This window comes from Sphaerodactylus townsendi, linkage group LG03 (assembly GCF_021028975.2).
Source record: "Sphaerodactylus townsendi isolate TG3544 linkage group LG03, MPM_Stown_v2.3, whole genome shotgun sequence".
Classification (NCBI taxonomy): domain Eukaryota; kingdom Metazoa; phylum Chordata; class Lepidosauria; order Squamata; family Sphaerodactylidae; genus Sphaerodactylus; species Sphaerodactylus townsendi.
The window spans coordinates 106,797,755-106,818,894 of record NC_059427.1 but is presented as its reverse complement, the minus strand read 5'-3'; the positions used below and the strand labels follow the sequence as shown (position 1 = coordinate 106,818,894).

The 21,140-nt window shown below is 40.9% G+C and overlaps 1 protein-coding gene across 2 annotated transcripts in view; it reads left to right on the top strand.

Annotated features, from left to right (window-relative positions):
- The window catches only part of GABRA1 (gamma-aminobutyric acid type A receptor subunit alpha1), a 46,055-nt gene that overhangs the window by 11,708 nt on the left and 13,207 nt on the right, over positions 1-21,140 (top strand). For both annotated transcript variants that reach the window (XM_048488573.1, XM_048488575.1), the window contains exons 4-7: positions 11,126-11,193; positions 15,020-15,240; positions 16,417-16,499; positions 17,774-17,917. In XM_048488573.1, coding sequence (XP_048344530.1) covers positions 11,126-11,193; positions 15,020-15,240; positions 16,417-16,499; positions 17,774-17,917 — 516 coding nt within the window. The remainder of the gene's footprint in view (positions 1-11,125; positions 11,194-15,019; positions 15,241-16,416; positions 16,500-17,773; positions 17,918-21,140) is intronic.

Genomic DNA, 21,140 nt, shown 5'->3' with positions numbered 1-21,140 from the left:
AAAACCCAAATCTAAGTTTAAGTTAAGGTTCAAAGTGCAGTGTGGCGTCCAGCATCAATAGATAAAAAATAATAAATAAAAACCCTCCCACCCCATGGTGGAGGGGGGCATGGTGAGTCTCAATGATGTAATTACGGCCTAGGTGTCAGAGGCCAAAAATGGGGCACTATTAGCGGCTGGATCCGCTAATAGTAACATTAAAGAACATCTGAAGCTACTGAACTCATCTTGTTGTAGATATGTGTGCAAAATACCTTCAAGCAGCAGCTGACTTATAGGGTGTTCAAGGCAAGAGACTAGCAAAGTTGGTTTGCTATTGCCTGCCTCTTCATAACAACCCTGGTATTCCTGGTGATTTCCCACCCAAATACTAATAACCAGAGCTAACAATGCTTAGCTCATGAGATCTGATGAGAATGGGCTAACCTGGGCCATCCAGATCAAGGCTGCCATAAATATAGGTGGCTAAACATTAATTGAAAATTCATCTTTAACTGTATTTCTACTATGGGGAAGATACCATGAAGCTTTATTATTGCTGTCATTATTTGTGGAAATTGAACAGAGACATTGAGCAGTCACTTAATAAGAGTGGACAAAATATTAAGGGCAATAGGGAGGGATAATTTCAACTGGAGGCTCCTTGCTTGCATTACCAATGTGGGTGAGAGTGAAAAATGTTTTTTCTTTGTTAAATGAGTAAAACTTATAGAGCCTGTCTCCAAATGGAGGTGGAGAAAAGCACCTCCAACATTGCCACAGAAGAAAGCATCCTGGGGATGACAGGAATTATATCCACAGCCCTCTGTTCGGATGACATTTGTGACAGATCCTGGTCCATGGGTGTCAGTCACAGCAATTGTATAAGAGGTCCTCATGTCCTGTAAACCCCTCCTTTTTGCTTTCCCTATGAGCCACAATGAACTATATAGCAGTGTTTAGTGGGAGTAAAGGATTAAAAACACTTTAAAGGATTAAAATGGTGGGTAGGTGTTGTATGCCAGCTCATTGCCATGTGCCATTTTCAAAACAGAGCTAAACTCATTCCTCAATGGAAGGAACATCTCCTTCCTTGTAGCCATTCTGCAGATTCCCCTCTGAGCCAGAATGCCCATCCACTTAAAGGGGACCCCTCAGAAATTGCAGGATTAGTGCTTGGAATGAATGTAAAGTCATGTAGAAATCCTTTTAAGGTAAGACGTGAGGCAATAGCATCATTACCAAGCACCAGAGCTCGGAGCCCCTTATCCAGACTCACTTTATATCAGACCCAGATTCATAGTTGGGATTCTAGTCCAAAGCTTGATGCCTTAGTGTGTCTGTGTGGAGGGTGGGAAAGCATCTTGGGGTCCTAAAATCTGGCAACATTTTCTAAGGTTTTCATTGCTCTCTGAATCTCAATCAATTACAATTCTTAAAATCTGACTCTGTACTATAACATTATCCTAGAATATATCCTTGTCGATTGTTTAGCTTCATGGTGGCAAAAGATTGCATTATAAAGACTTTTCCCCACCTTTTACTGGTCAGCTTTTGGATTTTTCTGCACAGATGTATTTGCATAAATGTTCTAAGAGAAGTCCTGTTGCACAGCTTTATGTTTTGTAAATTTCTAAATGTGGGGTGGGTTGGGGAGAGACATTCCTACCACTTGTGAAAATGATTACAATTTAGCTGTGTCCTGACTCTGGATCATATTCAGATTCTGTTTTCCATTTTTGTATCAGTCTGACTCAAAGCTATACAATCTTGTTTAAATAAAATATAGCAGCTGATGAAGGTCACTAGCGTAACAAGAATAATTTCATTTAAATTAATCGAGAAGCCTCTTGGACTTTTAGGTTAACATCAGATGTTCCTTATACTATACACTAGATGGATTATAGCATTTTTACTGTTCAGTTTAATAGCCAAGTTAGTATGATATTATCTAGCTATCTCTTTGGCAGAACCAATAAATTACTTTTTGTTGTTTCATGTCCTGGAGTAATCAAAATATAGTTGACAGTTATTTCAAAAATGTGGAAGTTGTTGAATGGCACATATGCTGTCCTTTGTTAACTCATTGGTAGTGGTGAATCTCTGATGTTTTAACTGCAAGATGACTATAATGCAAGTATGGCACTCACATATTGGATATAAATATGTTTATATACAGCATATATTTTATTAAGTTATATCTATCCAATTGCAATTGAGACTTCTTGACAAGAACATAATTGCAGTTCTTTTCTTATAAATATAGATCACAAGCAATCATCATTTCTTGTCATTTCTGTATAATTTACAACACTACCATATAATCTAATGGCAGAATATGGAACTCAAGCTAGAAAATGAGATCAAATAAGCCAGTGGGAAATCCCAAAATACTCCCATATTGCTTGTTTGATTAAAAAAAACCCTGCTCTAATTTCAGACATCAACTGGTTGTTTTTTTGTGAAGAGGGCCACCATGAAGAAGGCCCTGACCTGCCCCTTACTAGAATAAGGAACCATCAAACCTCATCAATTTTTACATAATCTAAGCGCTTGGGACATTATATGTCATAATCAGCACATTAAATGATGAAAATGAGCTTTGTAAATGCAGGAACAACTAGCATATAAGGAATTAGAAGAAAGGTTGAAAAAGTCCAAAGTCATTAGTGTTTATCTACCACTCCACATGTGCAGTGTACAGTTCTCCTATGTTCCTTTTGTTCCTGCAGCCCTTCCAGTACTGAATTCAGAGCCCATACAGGCAGAGACTGACAAATAATCCATGGCTCTGATCACACACAAATACATTTAGCACATGTCAAGGGATTCACCCATCTCCTGCAATTTTACTGCAGTGTCCTTTCATACCCATATTTAACACCACAAAAACACCATCTTATCCACACATTAGCATTGATAAAGAGATTAAGAGTTCCTGCAGCAAAGATGTTGACAAAGTAAGTCCCCTTTCTTTCTGGGCTATGGGGTCAGCTATATACCCTTGAAATCTACCCTTTCCACTCATTTATCATGACTCACCTGCATCTCTTGGGGGATAAGTCTTCCCTTGTTTCTAGGATTACTAGTATGAATCACACAATCCTTGTTTACTGTTACATTTGGAATATCATTGAAAAGGAGCCCAAGATCCCTTCACATTTTCTCTTCATCTCTAGAGTCTCTCAGATCAATGAGTGCTACAGAACATCAACTGTGAAAGAATTCTTGAAACACAGCTCTCTATTAGCCAATTCATTCCCAGCCTATTGGCAAACATCCTGCATTTTAATCTGGTACACTAAAGAGTGTTGAGTAAGTGCAGGGGAGGGGAAGGGGGGAAGTAAAACAAGGATGGGTACAGTTCTGTTCTGTGAGCAGACCTGAAATCAGGAAAGAGCCAGTGTTGCCAGTAACATATTCACACAATGGTTATTCATTCTTTATGCTGGCTGCCGAAACTATTATTGTAGGTTGGCATATTAATTGCCTGCATAAGCAGGAGTGTGAAAAAATGGATGATGGAAAAGACCTATTGTAAGGATTAGAGCTCACACAATATTTTCTTTCCATGTATAGTGGAAGCCACTCCAATCAGAGGATAAGTGTGGCATTAGTTTCTCCATCTGTAAAATGTAAGAAGGAAAACCTTGACTTCAAGTAATCAGATGTCCCTGTATCAGTTGTCCACATGTCCTTGTTATGGTGTGGTGGATAGCATACGTTGGCCCAAAGGGTTTTTTAAGCCTAACACAACCATATGGCCTTGGACCAGTCACTGTTTCTTTGCCTAATCTACCTCTTAAAGATGTAGTCCATATAAATGGGAAAAGCCAAACGTGAGCTTCTTTGTAAAAATTTGATAACTGAAATCTGATAACAGGTAATCATATTTTTCAGCAGTGCAGGATTTGTTGCATTATAGTAACTCAGTTGAATCTTGCTGTTTGTTGTTGTAGTCCAAAGAACAAAACCTCATCCAGATCATAGATATGAGCCATCAATATGATATGCAAATGCATAGTAAAAGTTATCTTTCATTGGAATAGATACCCCAACTCTGTGAGTCAGTTGCTATAAAGTTGTGTCCTGTGTAGGAATGATTCATTATTTTTGGAGCATCCAACAAAGCATTCATTATTTTTGGAGCATCTAACAAAGCATGCCTGAATCATCTAATTGCCAAAGTGCTAAACAAGAGTTTTAGCAAAAAAACACAGCCAAATCCGTGAAAGGGCACATTTCTTTCTCTATCTACAGGTGTGTTTTATCCAAACACAGCCAAATCTGTGAAAGGGCACTTTTCCTTCTATATCTACAGGTGTGTTTTATCCCAAAAGTGCAAACCGCTCCCCAAACCATACAAACCCACCCCCAACCAGCAAAAGTTATTTATTTGTATATGGAATAAAATGAAATCCTTAGTAACTAGTGTTACTAGTGTTACTACTCAGCATCACCTCATCAAAAATTATGTAGTGTTACTAAGGACATAATTTTTGATGGGACAATGCTGATATTAAAAATCTGAGAAAAAATCTGCTATAAAGTGCTGTAGATCATGGATTTCTGTTTTCATTGCTTTAGGACACTTTGTGTTTTCACAGCTGTTACAAAATAATGTGTACATGTGTGGGGGAAACATTTTTTAAAAAATGTAGCCCATCTTGTGAAATCACTGTGGCAGGTAAGGCAACTTGATACAATCCTGTTAAAGCAGTAGGATTTAGATTTAGTGGTTTTGAATTCAAACAGAATCCATTTACCCTAGAGTACCTTGAGATGCTATACCAGCAAAGAACAGCTCAGGGAAGGTGCACAGCAAATGCTGTGCTCCTATTAAAATACAACTTGATATGGTAACATAGATCTGGTTTAATGCATTCATTGGCTTAGTACTTCAATGTGTATAGTGAAGGTGTGGTAGGTATTTCACATGGAATCCCAAATGCCTGATACCCTGATTGGTGAGATCCCCTCACACTCACAAAATGAATGCTGATGAAGGTAACACACATAGTGCACATGGGTCCTATTACATTATGTCACTGGTAGGGAAGAATAGGTTGTCCCATCATGCCAAAACCATGAATGGGGACAGTATCAGTACAATGTGAATAGCTACAGTCTATGATATGTGGTATACTTTTATCATAAATAGCTAATACATAGTGTAGGATTGAAGGAAAACAGAGAAGGTAGAGTGGAATGACTAAAGGCTTCTTTCCCCCAAGATTCCAATAAATTGATCCTCCATTAAAATATAATTCTCTCTTGATTTGGGAATAGTTTCAGTTGTCTGTTCAAATTATGGGAAATTTTACCAAGTCTTTAGAATGGTCAGGCTCTAAAAGATTATGAAACATAATTGGGGTTTTTTTCTAGGTTTAGAAATAGATATGTACCATGTTTCATGAAACCTCCTGAATCAGTTTGTTCCCATAACAATAAACTATATGCGCGCGCGCGCACACACACACACACACACACACACACACACACACACACACACACACAATAGTAATAGAGATATTTTGGGCCTGGTTTGGATTCTAGCAGTACATTTTGTACAAATACTAAGGGGCCATTTATTTTAATTTTTTAAGGAAAAGCTGTTTCTAGAAGTAGCAACTAGGCACAGAAGCAGGAATCAGATCAATCTCTGAGAGTTATTTCTTAATCTATACTACTTCTTCAGTTGAAATTATCCCTCTCCAGTTTTTCCAGGGGATATAAATTTATTTGGTGATATAAATTTGTCTAGGTTTACATATAACATGTAGTGATACTCTTAGCCACTAAGAAAAATTTCAATTTAACACTGCAATCCTATGCAGATTTCAGTGGGCTGATACTGGACTAAGTCTGCATGGAGGCATTCACAGCCATCGTTGCCATGGGTTGATTTGGCCCAGTCCAGATTCAAATCAAGCTGAAGGCTAGATTGGCTGGGGCAGGGAACAGCCAGCCAATAGGGGAACAGTAGGCAGAGGTTATTTATTTGCTGCATCATGTGCATTTTTAGCTGTGACAAATGTAGCTTAGTAAGGAACTCAAAATGACTCTTAATAATGTAAACATTATGTTAAGGTATATTGGAAGGGTAGAATGCCAGAATAACTAGTATGTGAAGGGAGTGGAGGGTAAAAAATGTATAGATTTGTATAGAGCTTCTTAGACATGCTTCACAGAAGAGAAATGGTGACCCATTGCCAGTAATCCAATTGCAAAACTTGTGCAAATGTGTGCAGATTTATGCCAGTACACTGAAGTAATTGTGCAGGTTTCTACTGTGCATGTAATGTGGGTGTGGGTGTGTGGGTGTGCATGCCATCAAGTCACAACTGGCTTATAATGACTTCATAGGGTATTCAAGGCACGAAATGTTCTGAGGTGGTTTGCCATTGCCTTCTTCTGTATAGGCTGAGAGATTTCTGAAAGAACTGGGACAGGGCTAAGGTCCCCCAGCAGGCTTTATGCAGAAAAGTGGGGAAATTAACACAGTTCTCCTCCAGTTTAACATCCCACCCACTCTTAAAACCATACCACACTGGTTCCTAGGATATAATATGAACATAAGTAATTATTAGTCTGTCCAGATTACAGGTTACTTAAACCAGGAATGAACAAGACAGATCTTTCTACAAATGTTTCTACAAACTTGAAAAACATCCCAGGTTTGCAGAAAAATCTGAAATCTATTTTTTTTAATTGCAGGGCTTACAGCACCCAAATAATAATATTGGTGCTTGTAACTTTAAGAAACAGATGTCATCGATAGCTGTAGTTAAACAACTGCAGAGTACTGCCAACCTCCAAGCCTTGGTTTCTGTCAGTAAAAGGCAGCGAGAAGAGCCAGGTCCCTTTCCAAGGCTGTTATGACCATTGAGAGTGGACTTATTGGGAACAAGCCCAGCAGCAACAACTGGGTATCTTGTAATTAGGTTGATGGGTGGGAAGGAGAAAAGGAAGCAGGGAAGGATGAGACTGTCAGGAGGATAGAAAAAAATCATTAGTTTGGGGAAGCAAATACAAGGGAAAGAGAGGTACTCTTCTAAAGTAATTGTGAGTTCACCATGCAACTGGAACTGGTCCAGCAGCCTGCACCATACAATTGAGCCATCGTCTCCTGAGGCAAAGACAGCCAGGGAGTGGGAAAGAGGGAAAGCTGAAAACGGGGGAGCAGATGAAGGTAGTTTGGCTGGAGGGTTGGGAAAGAAAAGAAAGAAGCAGAAAAATTGTTGAGAGAAGGGAAAATGAAATACGCTCTGCAAGTTCTTGTGACTTCCCTGCTTGTTTATTTGGGCTGTAAAAACTGTATGGGTTATTAACCAACATTTGTTTATTTGTTTGTAATATTTATACTTCACCTTTCTCACTGAGATTCAAGGTAGATTACACAAGATAAATCAAAGCAATCAAGAAGATGATACATTTGATAAGTCATATAATAGGACTAGGTCTAGCAGAAATTTGAAACAGAGCTGCTGTCTGGACAAAACAAAATTATTAAACACTATATGTTAAACAATGCAGAACATGGCAGTACGTTATAGTGTGTTTCCCTGGGCCATTCTGTTATAATGTAGCCCCATTTCCTTCGTAAAAATGCCCTCCTGAACAATTTTGTTTTTCATAGTCTGCAAAATGCCACAAGCATATCAACCTTCCTGACCTTTTCAGGTAGACCATGCTATAGGGTGGGGGCCATTACAGAGAAGACACATGTACATACAGTTGTTAATCTTGCCTATCTGCTTGGTGGCATTGGCAGAAGGCCATGCTCAGTCAGCTCAGCAAAGTTGTTGTGGCAGAACAAGATAGAAAAGTGGGCATGCAGCTATGAGGTTCAAAGAGCTTTGTATGTGATAGCCAGTAAGTTGAACTGAGATCAGTAACTGTTGGCAATCAATGTAGTGACTGAAGAATGGGTGTGGATTAAAAAGGGAGTTTGGAAGTAGCAATGTCTAGTGTGCAAAGGAACTCCAAAAAAGGCCCAGCAGGGAGCAGGCAAGTGACAGGGGTGTGAAGTTAGAAACTCCTCCATTCTTTTGTGTCATCTTGTGTCTGTCTTTAGACTGATAGTCTCATGTCTAGTTTCCTCCTCCTTCTTGGAAGTTGAATTCTCCTTCCCTTCCCTAGCTAGCGAGGTAGTGGTGGGCTATCTCTGTCCCTCCTCTTTCCTATCTAAAATGTAATTCCCCTAATAAACATTTACTTGTAATCCTTTAATCTGACACCTCTCTGCACAGTAATCTGCCAGCACTGGTTACCGTCCGACTCCAGACTCAATTAAACTGCATATGCCGAGTTGTTGATAATAATTGAGCTACAGCATTTTGCGTCAGCTGGAGTCTCTGAATTTATTTTGTGGGGAGACTTATGTAGAGTGCATTACAGTCTTGAGGTTACTGTGGCATAGATCCAGGTGGTCACATCAGCTGAGTCAAAAGAGGAGGCCATTTTCCAGGCTAAACTAAGTTGGGGAAAAGTGTGTGTGAGTGGGGCGGGGTTGCACTTGCATTAACTTTTTTCTCCCACAGTAATGTTGGAGCCAGTACAACCCCAAAACTCTTAACAGAGTCAGCAAGGGCCAGCTGAACCCCATCAAAAGTTGGAAATACAATTTCATTCAAGACCTCAGGCTTCCCAATCAGCATGATCTCTATTTTGTCTAGGTTTGGTTTGCATTTGTTCACTTTCAGCTATTTAATCTCAGCAGATAGGCAGTGTCTCAGTGCTTCTGTTACATCACCAGGGGATCTTGGTAGAGAGATATATAGTGGGAGAGATGTATAGTGATATATGCTGGCAACATCCAATTCCAAAATTAGAGATGAATTCTCTGAAAGAATTCCCAAAGAGAATGAATAACATTAGGGATAAGATTGCAACATGTGGAATCCCACTTGTTAACCTCTATAATTTCAATTGTGCAAATTGTCTTTTTAAAAATATTGACTCTTTGTTGATCTCTTGTTCTGAACTTCAGCGTAGCTGGACTCTTCATTTGTTGCAATCTCCTGAAAGCACGTATCTACTCATATACAACTTACGTTTTTCTCAATCTTTTCAAACAAGGGGGTGAAACTAACAGTCCAGAGCATTTTCTATATTTGCTCCAACACTCTGGAATGGCCACCCATTGAAATTTCAGACTTCCCTCTTGCTGCTTGTTTTTAGGAGATGTTGCATTTACCATAGAATACCTTGAGATGGTATGCAAGCAAAGAACTGCTCAGGGAAGGTGAGCCTTTGAGAAACCTTAACAACATAATCCTATTGGGGGGAGGGGAATTGAGTTGTGGAGCTAGCACAGGGTTGTGCAAAGCATTTGCTTCCTCTTCCAGTGCAAGGGACACCCCCATTGGTGGAGGGGGGAAAAGCAACAGTAGTAAGCCACCCCTCAGCTCCAGGTGGTAAAACCTGGAAGTCAGGGCACTGCGAGCTATGTGGGTGTCTAATCAGATGCCAGCTTGGGAGGATGGGCTGGGGCAGGGGTAGGGAACCTGCGGCTCTCCAGATGTTCAGGAACTACAATTCCCATCAGCCCCTACCAGCATGGCCAATTGGCCATGCTGACAGAGGCTGATGGGAATTGTAGTTCTTGAACATCTGGAGAGCCGCAGGTTCCCTACCCCTGGGCTGGGGCATTCCTGGAGGTGGAACCAACATTAGTCAGCTTCCACCCAGGCTTTGCTGGTAGCCTGGAGCTCAGACTTATGCCTTCCTATTGGATGGCATAAGTCTACTTAAGCCCTATGGAAGGCTTTCCAGTGGTGAGTTTTTTCCTACCTCCCCATACTGCTGAAAAGCCCTCTGGAGGTGGTATGATGACGTGGCAGTAGCACCATCCCCAGTCATCTCGGACTGGAAATTGGGGTGCCCATCTTCAGTATTAGTCTGGCTGCCATGTAAGTCCATCTGTTTTTGATGGGTTTTGTATTATCTTTCTCTGATATTGTTGCACATGAGGCCTTGTTTGAGAGAAGCAGTCTGTGCATCTTTTAATAAATAACTAAATACTTATAATAAAGAACTGAGTTTATTGACTCAAATATAAATGGATATAAAAAGAAACAAAACAGGGAACTTTTACTTAACATTAAAATGTGAACCCAATAGGAGCATTTTTGCTTTCAAAAAGTTCTCATGCCAGATGACTATATCTCACTACATGGGGATTCTTCTAAAGGCACTACATGAAGGTTCTTCTGAGAAGGAAACTCTGAAATGAATTTTGATACTTGTGCCTGCACATGATGTCAAAATAGGGAATTGCAGACTTTGTCCTAAATGGTCAGGTTATATTGCTGATAAGCAAACTCAGAACTTAAGCATGAATATGCTTATCATGAGAACATATCTTGATCATATATTCCCTCAACTACATGAATGGCCTGCTCCTGATGTTCTCAGGTGGCAGCCATTATGAGCACAGTGCCATGCTGAGCAGCTTTGCAGCTGCACAATATCCACTTGGTCAATGCAGCATTAAATCATTTCATTGACTGGAAAAGAGGCCACATCCCCAGGGGTTTTAGTCATGCAGCAGGTCATTACATTGACCAACTATTGTAAATCATAGAATTGCTTGCTATTTCTCCTGCCTTCACACCTGCACTGTTGGATACTTGATTGACAATAGACAGAATGCAATGCCTCATTTTTAAACCTATGCAATCATATGTAGAACTAACTGAACTTTAGCTGGTACTGAAGCCACATAAAGACTCGAAGTAGTTTGCCTCACTCCTAAAAACTCCAAGTGATTTACATTCATTTTGGCCTGTGACCTTCAAAAATCAGAGGTGAGGGCAGTGGCAGTTAGATAGCAGAACATGGCAGAGGCAGTGAGACAGTGTAATTATGTGAACAAACAGTAATTATCATATCGTGAAAACAGACACATCTGTATTTATCTGCAACGTCTGAACAAGCTTGTCAAATGATCAGCTCCCTGCTTGTGATGAGCACGCAGCACGTGAGCTGAGAAAGTGGATGTCTGAGAGTAGTTAGTCATGGAACCAATTTTAGCATACTTAATCAAAGTCACTACATTCTCTGTATTGATAAAATCTTCTAGTAGGTGATCTAATGGAAAATGTTGATAAACGGTCACTATCCTAATTTCTTGCTTCATCAGAGCGTGTAACTGCTGTGAAGACTGACATCTTTGTCACCAGCTTTGGGCCTGTTTCAGACCATGATATGGTAAGTGACATCCTATCTTCATTTTGTTTTAATGTTTTTGCTTTCAAGAAGAGAATGAAAATCAGCAATAACCCATTTTGTTTAACCTGCTTTCCAAAATGATACTACCAGTTCGTGCAAAGTTAACCGTTGCCTTTCACATTGACTCCGTACACAAGAGCACTTAAATGTTATTCTGGAATTTCATTCCCTGTTAGCCTCAAAATACTTATTTGGAATGTTTTTCATCATTGGCTTACTTTGTGTCTCTAAACTGGGTCAAGAACCATGGTAACCGGGAAGAAAGCTTTCTTATGATGAGAAAGTCATTGTTCAAGGATAAGGATGATGAAAAGGTAAAGGTAGTCCCCTGTGCAAGCATTGAGTTATTACTGACCCCATGGAGCAAAGTCACACTAGGCAGACCATGTTTATAGGGTGGTTTGCCATTGCCTTCCCAAGTTATCTACATTTTAGCCCCAGCGAGCTGGGTACTCGTTTTACCGACCTTGGAAGGATGGAAGGCTGAGTTAACCTTGAGCTAGCTATCTGAACTAGCTTCCATAGGGGGTGGAACTCAAGTCATGAGCAGAGCTTTGATGGCAATACTACAGCTTACAACTCTGCACCATGGATCTCTTTTTAAGGAATACATGAAACCTCTAATAAAGTGCAGATCTCCAAAAGGTATTAACATTCTGTCTGATCACTTCAGAACTTGGTCAGGCTCATCTGCTATCTTTTCTCTTACTGCCCAGCTGCTGTTGAACTGCCTTCTATAAAAGCCTTCTGTCAAGACTACTAAGGCCTTCTGCAAGACTATTAAGGCAGAACTGCTTAAAATTGTCAATGGAGCAGCTTGATCAGAGTCTGAATTATTTGTTTTAACTCTACATTTTATTTACTTGTTTGAGTGATGTGTTTTAATGTTTTTAATATTTACTGTTACACTCTGTACTACAGATAGATAGAAAGACAGACAGGTAAAAAGATTGCCTTATCAGTTTCAATAAACATATCTCATTGGTCAGCTACTTATTCCCTTTAAATCTATTCTTCTTGGATATATTTGGTGTGACTGGTCCAAGAGTTAAAACGCAGCCCCAGAGTTACCTGGACCTGCTGTTGCAGCTGGGGAGGGGCAAGCGGGAAAGGCCCAGCTACGGTGGATATGGCTGCCCCTGGGAATGGTGTCATGTGACACCAAATAAGGCAGCGCCCGACAGGCCCTGGCCTCTTTCGAGGCCACATAGCGGACCCCACCCTGTTTTCTGGGTTGGATTGGTTGAATTTATTGTTGAATGTTAATTTGCTTTTTGTCACAGCCTAGGCAGGTTTTGGACATAGGAGCACATCCTTTCCGGGAATGCCAAGCTTGCATGCCAGACCTACCTGCAGCTGGAGGCCTCAATAAGAGGTCTGGCAGTGGGGCAGGCTCAATAACGCAAGCTGTGGAGGCTCTGCTAGGGAGCCCGCTACCTTAGGCAGGAAGAAGTGTCACATAATGGGCATGTGCTCAGGTGGCACCTGGTTAGTTTCTGTCCCAATTACCCAATAGGGATTGGGATTGGTGCTGGGTTCAGCAGGCTTGCTGCTCGGTGGCTAGGATGTGCCCCTTATGCTCACCCAGCTTCGTATGTTGAGGTGCTGGCAATCGTGGTCCCCCAGCTTTGCAGGCCTGAGGCAGCATTGGCAGAATCATGGAATCCCAGTGGATGCAGCTGGCAGCCTGGCAGAATCACGCTCTGCTGGTCAGGCAGGAGGCGGGAGCTGGGGAACACCAGCCATTCCCATGCACAGACTAGCTTGGGTGGGCAGGGCACACCATGGGGAGGGGGTGAGTGATTGGGAGGAAAAGGAGAGGAAGAGGATTTAAGGAGGAAAGAGGGAGAGACAGGGGGAGGAAGTGACAGGAGGAGGAAGGGTTGGAAAGCAGAGAGAAGCAGGAGTTTGTGGAAGTAGACAAGAGTGAGGGACATGGACAGAAGGAGTGGGAGAAGGTCTGCAGAAGAACTGGCGAAGAGGGATGGGTGATAGGGAGAGACAGGACACCCCGCCAAGCTGTTGGTATACAAGCTCCTGGGCAACTCTGCCCCAGAGCCTAAGGCAGAGGGAAGTAAGGGAAGATGGGAAGGATCAGCCTCAGTGGGCAGGGCCGGGGAGGTGGAGTGCCACTAATGGAGTTGTGTTATATATGTGGATCATATGTAATTTACAGCTTTTGTAAATATGATGTATCATTTATAAAGATATTGTTGGAATTGCACATGCACTTGCAAAATCAATTTGTATATTAAAGGCAGTCCTGTAAAGTCCTTGGGATTGGTGCTGCATTTAAGGGAGTCCAAAAATCCCAGTTTGACCTCCTAAGACAAAAAGTGAACCCCATATTATTCAGCAGGTTTGTCAGGTTGCAGCAAATGCCTGCAGCAAAGAGGTAGAGCCAACTAGTCCAGTACCTCCTTCAATTAACCCAATGAGAACTTAATGGTACCTTCAGGAAGATGTGGTGGCTATGATGACTCCCCCTTGCTCCCCAGCAGAAGATGGAATTTGTAGCTGTAATGGAACATTGCTATTGTTTTGATTGTGGATGGGAGTGAATGTTTGTGGAGAATAAGTGTGTATAACATCTCAAGGGGGAGCTATTTGGTAGGGGTGTGCATTCGGTAGGTGTGCATTCAATTATTTTTTTGGCTGGAAAAGAAAAGTTTTTTTTTTACTGTAACCAGTAATACTGATCTCCAAAACCCTGAAAAAAACTGGCTTTTCCCCAGAATCTTTTTGGGATTGCAAGCCATTATAATAGAAAGGGAAGATACCTCTTTTAAAAGAAAAAACACACACACCTGGTTTGGCACATTCATGCCAAACTCTCCTATTGGAAAAATAGGAAATGGATCAGTCTTTGGGCACCCATAAAATTGCACCTCTTGACCTAATCTTTACCACACTTGGAGTTACTCTAAGAAAAATCACCAGAAACGATGCTGCAATCTGGTACATCTTCCTTCAAAAAAGCCCCCTCCCCAAGCCCTGGAAATATTCTTTATAGATTATAATGGAGCCACATTTTTCAGATTCTCTCCCCCCTCCAAAAAAACACCCCCATGCAGGTATGGGGATTCAAAAATTTGGAGAATCATTAAAATTTTTGGTCCAATATACTTGAATCCAAATTTTTCTTTGTTTTTGCACACTTCTACTGTTTAGTCACATACAGATGACAGAAATTCAGGTAAAGAGGAGGAGTCAGAAGTTTAAAATCAGTTCCTTGAGACAGATGTAAGGGGAAAGCCTAGTTTATCTGACAAGCAACCTTTACCCTCTTGGTTATTCACAATTGTGGCTAAGATTGGACATTGTGGTTTTGAACTTGTGACTGAAAACCCTCTTAGTTTTGTGATCACGTATATGGGCGTTGTCTGTTGCTTACTTAAAGGGATAGATGTAGAAGAATGGATCAGAAATATGCTACCTAAGTCAATTTGGGTTTTCAGAGACTTTTCTATGTGGCAGAAGAGAACATAAATGTAAATATTAATAAATTTGAAATGTCCATGTTTTAGCTCTTCCAACAGACTTCTATTAGGGATCTTACATGCCCCCAGAATCAGTTTCCTAATGTGTAAATGCCCCACAACCTCTTTTTTTGGTGATTTCAGGAATGCTCATTTGGTGATTCAGGAATACTCATATGCTACTGGATTTATTCACTTTCCTGGATTTATCCACTTCAAATAAAAATAATAAATGTGCATTCTTTTAAAGCTCTCTATTAAACTGGAATCTTTTGCCTTACCATTGCTAGACAAACTTTTCAAAACTCCCCATTGTCTAATTTTAGGAATATACAATAGATGTATTTTTTCGGCAAAGCTGGAGGGATGAAAGGCTAAAGTTCAAAGGACCCATGACAGTCCTCCGGCTGAATAATTTAATGGCCAGCAAAATATGGACACCAGATACTTTTTTTCACAATGGAAAGAAATCAGTAGCTCACAACATGACCATGCCAAATAAACTCTTGAGGATTACAGAAGATGGGACATTGCTCTACACAATGAGGTGAGAATCACATGGCATCTTCTCATTTATGAAAAAAATACTGTAGCAATTATAATTTGCATGAGTAATTTAATTCCTTATCTCACTCCTTTAAAATATTTAGAATTTCAGATTCTGTGATGAGGTGAATGTCATCCCAGGGACAAATTGAATATAGCTTCCTCTGCTCTTTTTTGTGCTTCTCATTCCACTTTCTGAGCTGGGTTGCCTAATCCAAAACCCGAGGTGACCAGGGTGCAGTGCCACTGATGCTCTGCCCACTGACTCCAGAGGGTTATCAGGCAGCATGTGGAAGCTGAGAAAACTCATTAGCCTGAAAGCCCTCCATAGCGCTAAATGTACTTACACCCCCACTTTTGGGTGGCATAAATTCAAGGCCCTTGCTGTAGTGCTCCTCGTATGAAAGCCTGCATGGAAACTGACTATAGTTGGCTCCACCCCTTGGAACACTCCCTACTGGCATCCAATCAGATGCTAGAACCCACTTCTGGGTTTTGCTGCCATGGAGCTGAGAACACCTGGCCACTGGCGCCTTTGTCCTCTCTATTAGTGGGGGTGCCCCTTACACGAGCAAATGCATCAGTGCATCCCTGCACTGCCTCCACCAGCCAGTTTGCCCACTTCCCCCCAGGATTGGGCTGTGAAACAGACTTGAGCCTATCAAAGTCTTTGAGCTAAATGAGGATTCTTATTTCTGTTGAACAAGTTTGGGGATTATGCTGTTGTCGCTTTTGCTGCAGCAAAGTAATGAGCAATTTTCTCCATACCATTAAAGTAGCATCCAATAGATTCCAAGAAAGACATTTTGGTGTTCTTTGCTATCCCCATTCCTATCTCAGTATTTAGAGACATCATAAACCTGCTATCCTCTATACAGGTAAAAAAAGGGGAAAATGTCTCATTTCTGTAAAATATTCAAAAGCTTTTTTGAAAGCCAAACATTTGATCTTTGTAGCTTTCTCACTCTTTACCCCTCTAAAATGTTATGAGTTATGAAGATCTCAAGATGATATTTAAAATTTAAATAATGAACAGCAAAAAAATCCAAATGAGCAAATATATATATCTGGGTCAGTTAATGCAAATTATCATTTGATATGCTGCATTCATCAAAGTGCAAAAGAATACAAGCTGTTATATTACAACTTACCTGTGACCTTCCTTCCTCCTTTGTAGACTCACAGTGAGGGCAGAATGTCCGATGCACTTAGAAGACTTTCCCATGGATGCACACGCTTGCCCTTTGAAATTTGGAAGTTGTAAGTTCTCTTTTACAGTCATCCTCCCTCTCACACCCGAATGGCTATTTAACTGTCAGAAGAAAGTATCTATGAGCTTGGATTGTATGTGTGTACATACTTTTCACTCCTTATAGCTTTATTTTCTAAATGAAGATTTTCTACATGAATGAATGTAATCCAATATCTGGCACAGGGATGAGCCAAAAAGAGAAATGGCTACACTCCAGAGATGCAGAGCTCTGTATTATATAGCACACCGTATACAGACTTATCATTTTGGCTTGGCTGCAGCTATATTTTATAAGGGAAAGCCTGGTTTCAGCAAGACATACAAAAAATCTGTAAATTGATTCTAGTGAAAACAACCATGGCACTTAAAAAAACTCGCACAAATTTCTGTTAAGCATAACTGGTTTTAGACTTATTTGGAGATGAATAAAATGTCAAAAATCTAAATTAGAGTTGTTATTTGGTAATTTTTGATAGTGGAAATATGTGCTAATCTGTTCAGAAAGCATTCTATGCAGACTCCTGTTCATTTTGGTTGTGCAGGAAGATTGCCTGGTCAGTTGTCCTCAAAATAGATACTGGAAAAGTTCATGTGAGAAAGCCTGAGCAAACCCTAAAAAGACAGCTGCAAGGCCCAGGATTTCTCCTGAAGTGATTCCTGAAGGGGGGAGAGTACATATTGTTTTAAAATAATAATATCTTTCAATCAGGACATCCAGTCCATGATAGCATTGCTCCAGGTCTGAAAGATGTCTTGAATCCTAGTGCCTTAAATCCTAGTGCCAAAATGTATGTTGATGAAGAGTCTCCAGTGGGGTATGGAGAGGGTAGGGTTGCCAGATCCAGGTAGGGAAACTCCCAGAAAATTGGGGAATGATCCTGGGGAGTGAATATAAGCAATGGAGTCCACCTTCCAAAGCATCCATTTTCTCTAGGGGAAATTATCTTTGTAGTCTGGAGGTGAACTGTAATTTTGGGAGATCCCCAAATCCCATGATGATGATGATACTGTCAACATGATGATACTTTCTCATCAAGGCTACCTTGAAAGCACTTGAGCTTAGTACAAAGGAAAATGGGTCTTGTGGGACTGAAGAAACTCTCAAGTAATGTTTTTGTTTTCTAATGATTTTTTAAAATAAAAAATAAAATCAGTGGTTAGAATGGACATGATAGTCTGGTTCAAAAAAAGCTAAGCAAGTGTATAATATCAGAATTTAAAGGGATAATCATTTTAAGAGACACTCTGCCCATGGAAATGACATTTTGTTCTTTCCAATTAGATGCTTATACAAAATCAGAAGTGCTGTATGAGTGGACACGGGAGCCAGCTCGGTCTGTTGTAGTGGCCGAAGATGGATCTCGATTGAACCAATATGATCTTATGGGACAAACAGTGGATTCTGGAATTGTGCAATCCAGTACAGGTAGGTAATAAAACAGTGTTTGTTTTGCAGAAGGTATTATTTGGCTTTCCCTATCAAATCAGATTTTTTGGTATTTCTCAGCATTAGCACCTGAGAAATGAGATGGAATAGTATATTATCAACAAGTGTAATGATAGGCTTGGAAAATACCCTAGAAATTCAGTAAAATTTGGATATTCGAGTATACCCGAAAAATTCGGGTCCATCTGATTTTTTTGTATTTTTTGGTGTTGTTAAACATTTTGGCCTGCAGGGGGCACATTTTTAAAGCAAGCAGCACCAAAAGAGACTGTTCTGATGATACCACCCAAGTTTGGTGAAGTTTGGTTTCAGGGGGCAAAGTTATGGACCCCCAAAGGAGGCCCCCTGAACCAAACTTTACCAACCTCAGGTAGTATCATCAGGACAGTCTCCGGATGATATCCTGAAATTTTGATGCCACTAGCTTTAAAAATGCTCCCCCTGACAGGCACCCCAAGTAATTTGCCCAGATTCTGTGCTTTGCAGTGCCTTGGTTCCATTGTAGCCAATGGGGAATTTCTGAGTGTGTAAGCAGGCTGCACATTTTTGACGATAGAGGCACCAGACTTTCAAGGTGGCTCCAGGAGGCCCTCCTGGTAACAGCATCCAGGCTTGTTGAACTTTGCTTCTGGGGGTTAAATTTTATGGACCCCCAAAAGGCTTATTTTGTTTCCCTGCTCCTGCACATGAAGCCTACTGGCTGAGCTCTCTCAGAACTCTTTCAACCTGTGCCCCCACCCCCAGAAGCAAAGTTCACCAAGCCTAAATGCTATTACCAGGATGCCTCTTGGAGCCACCTTGAAAGTCTGGCGTCGCTATCTTCAAAAATGTGCAGCCAGTGCTTACACACTCAGAAATTCCCCATTGGCTACAATGGAGCCACTGCAAAGCACAGAATCTGCCAGGTTCTTCCACAAGTTCTGTGATGGGAAAAATTAATTAACTTTTCCTACCATAGACTTCAAGGGAGCTTGCTGTTATGCCAAGATGGCTCTATGCTGGAGATTTGGGGACGGACTCGGGGGGGGGGTGTTGTTCTGGGTAGGGGCACCTAATTTCCAGCAGGGCTGCTGGTGTGAGTCTCTTGAAAGGAACCAGCCAACTTTGCTAACATTTGCTTGGGAGGGGCAAATGCAGTGGACATCAGGTTCACCTTCAACTGGGTGCCCACAGCATTTGCCCCTCCCAAGCAATCTTTAGCAAATTTGGCTGGTTCCTTTCAGGAGACTCACACCAGCAGCCCTGCAGGAAATAAATGCCCCTACCCAGAGCAAGACCCCCACCAGAGTGCCTCCCATTGAAACGTCTACCACAGAGCCAGCTAGGCATAACAGCAAGTCCCATTAATGTATATGGTGGATAAAGGGGGTGCATTTGTAAAGCTAGTGGCACTAAAATTTCCGGGTATCATCTGGAGACTGTCCTGATAATGCCACCCAAGTGTGGTGAAGTTTGGTTCAGGGGAGCCAAAGTTATAGACCCTCAAAAGGGTAGCCCCTAATCTCCTGTTAGCTCCCATTGGAAACAATGGGGGATGGGGCACCCCCTTTGGGGGTCCATAACAATCGCCCTCCTAAACCAAACTTCACCAAACTTGGGTGGTATCATCAGGATAATCTCTGATGATGCCCTGAAATTTTGGTTCTGCTAGCTTTATTGTTAATGCAAAACATGAAAAAACACCAGAAAACACCGAAAAAGCCCGAATACCTTGCATTCGGATTAGTTTATATTCGGGCAGGACATATTTCATGGATTTTTGCCCGAACATGCCTGAATTCGCCCAGATTCAGGCCGAATCCAGTATTTGTTGCACCCAAATCTCCAAGCCTAGTAATGATAGAATAGTGATAAATGTATTTGATGCATAGTTTTTTTTTTAAATTGTATCCATCTGTAAAAAGTACAGTCCCTTACAAATCATAAAATAAGGAAAGCTGCTATTCTGGAAAAAAATCAAAACAGATCAGTATGTCAAAAAGAGACTTACAAAATTGCAAGTGGGGAATCATAACCTTCTGAATCCATCAATCTCCTAATGCAATCACAAAACAAATCTAATTAAGTTCACTCTTGCATTTATTAGGTTTTCATACTATTTCAAATGACCATACTACAGCAGGCCTCATCGGCTTTTCTCGCGAGAAAGTTCCACAGTAAGGGAACACCCACATATATCTTCCAATACTTCAAGAGTCAAACTGGGCCAAGGAGCACCCCAAAACTGCACATCAGGTCCTTCACAGGCTATAATACCTTCTCCATTTCTCTCAAGTTTTCTGCATCACCTTTCTTCCTATCTGAATCTAATCATGCTACACCAGGCTAAACACCTCAAAAATCCTGAACTTTGGGGAACATTTATAAGCTACATTTGAAATAGGCAAAAGATAAATGTCCAAAATAAAAATAAATAATATATTATCACTGGAGTGTGGTGGACTCCGCTCAACTGGACTTCAAAAAGGAAGGCGTTCTGAAATTCAGTCCTAAAGATGACTGTTCTGTAACCTGGCTGGAATCTTTTGAAACATGTAGGTCATCCAAGGGTCAAAATGAGTTCATTTCATGCTTTTAGAAAAGGCTGAGGCCTTAAAAGTGATGAGAGCTGGGCATCAATAAGAGCGCTTTCACTTCTTCTTGGAAGGGATGTTCAATGAACCACACCAAATCACCTTGTTATGCCCTGTAGTCACATTACATTTGGTAATATGAAGTTGAGTCTCTGCACCAATCACTCTAATGCAGAGCTGGATGTGTAGAAGGCTGCTTATCTTCAGAAATTTCCAAGCAAGTCTGTCTTTCTGGCCAAAACATGGACAAGAGGGATTGAACAGACAGAACCATTAACATTTTAGTCATTATTCAGGGGTCTATCTTTACTTTTAATCAATGGAAACTTCCTTTAATCAATGGAAATTCAAAAAGCCTTAAATCCCATTCACCTCTGGGGCAGATCAGGGGATTAAGTGGAGGAGATTCAGGTTTGTTACACTTCGTGAGTTTCAGAGATATACCAGCAATAGGTACTTTTAGACCATAAGATGTTGTGCAAATAGTAGACAGTAGCTCTGCTACCTCCCAGTCAACAACTATCCATTGCACAACAGTCCTAAAAAACATGGGAATTTCTTCAAAGGGGATTCTTTCATTGAATACCGAACATTGGCAGAGTATGTTTCTTTCTTTGTTTAAAATATTT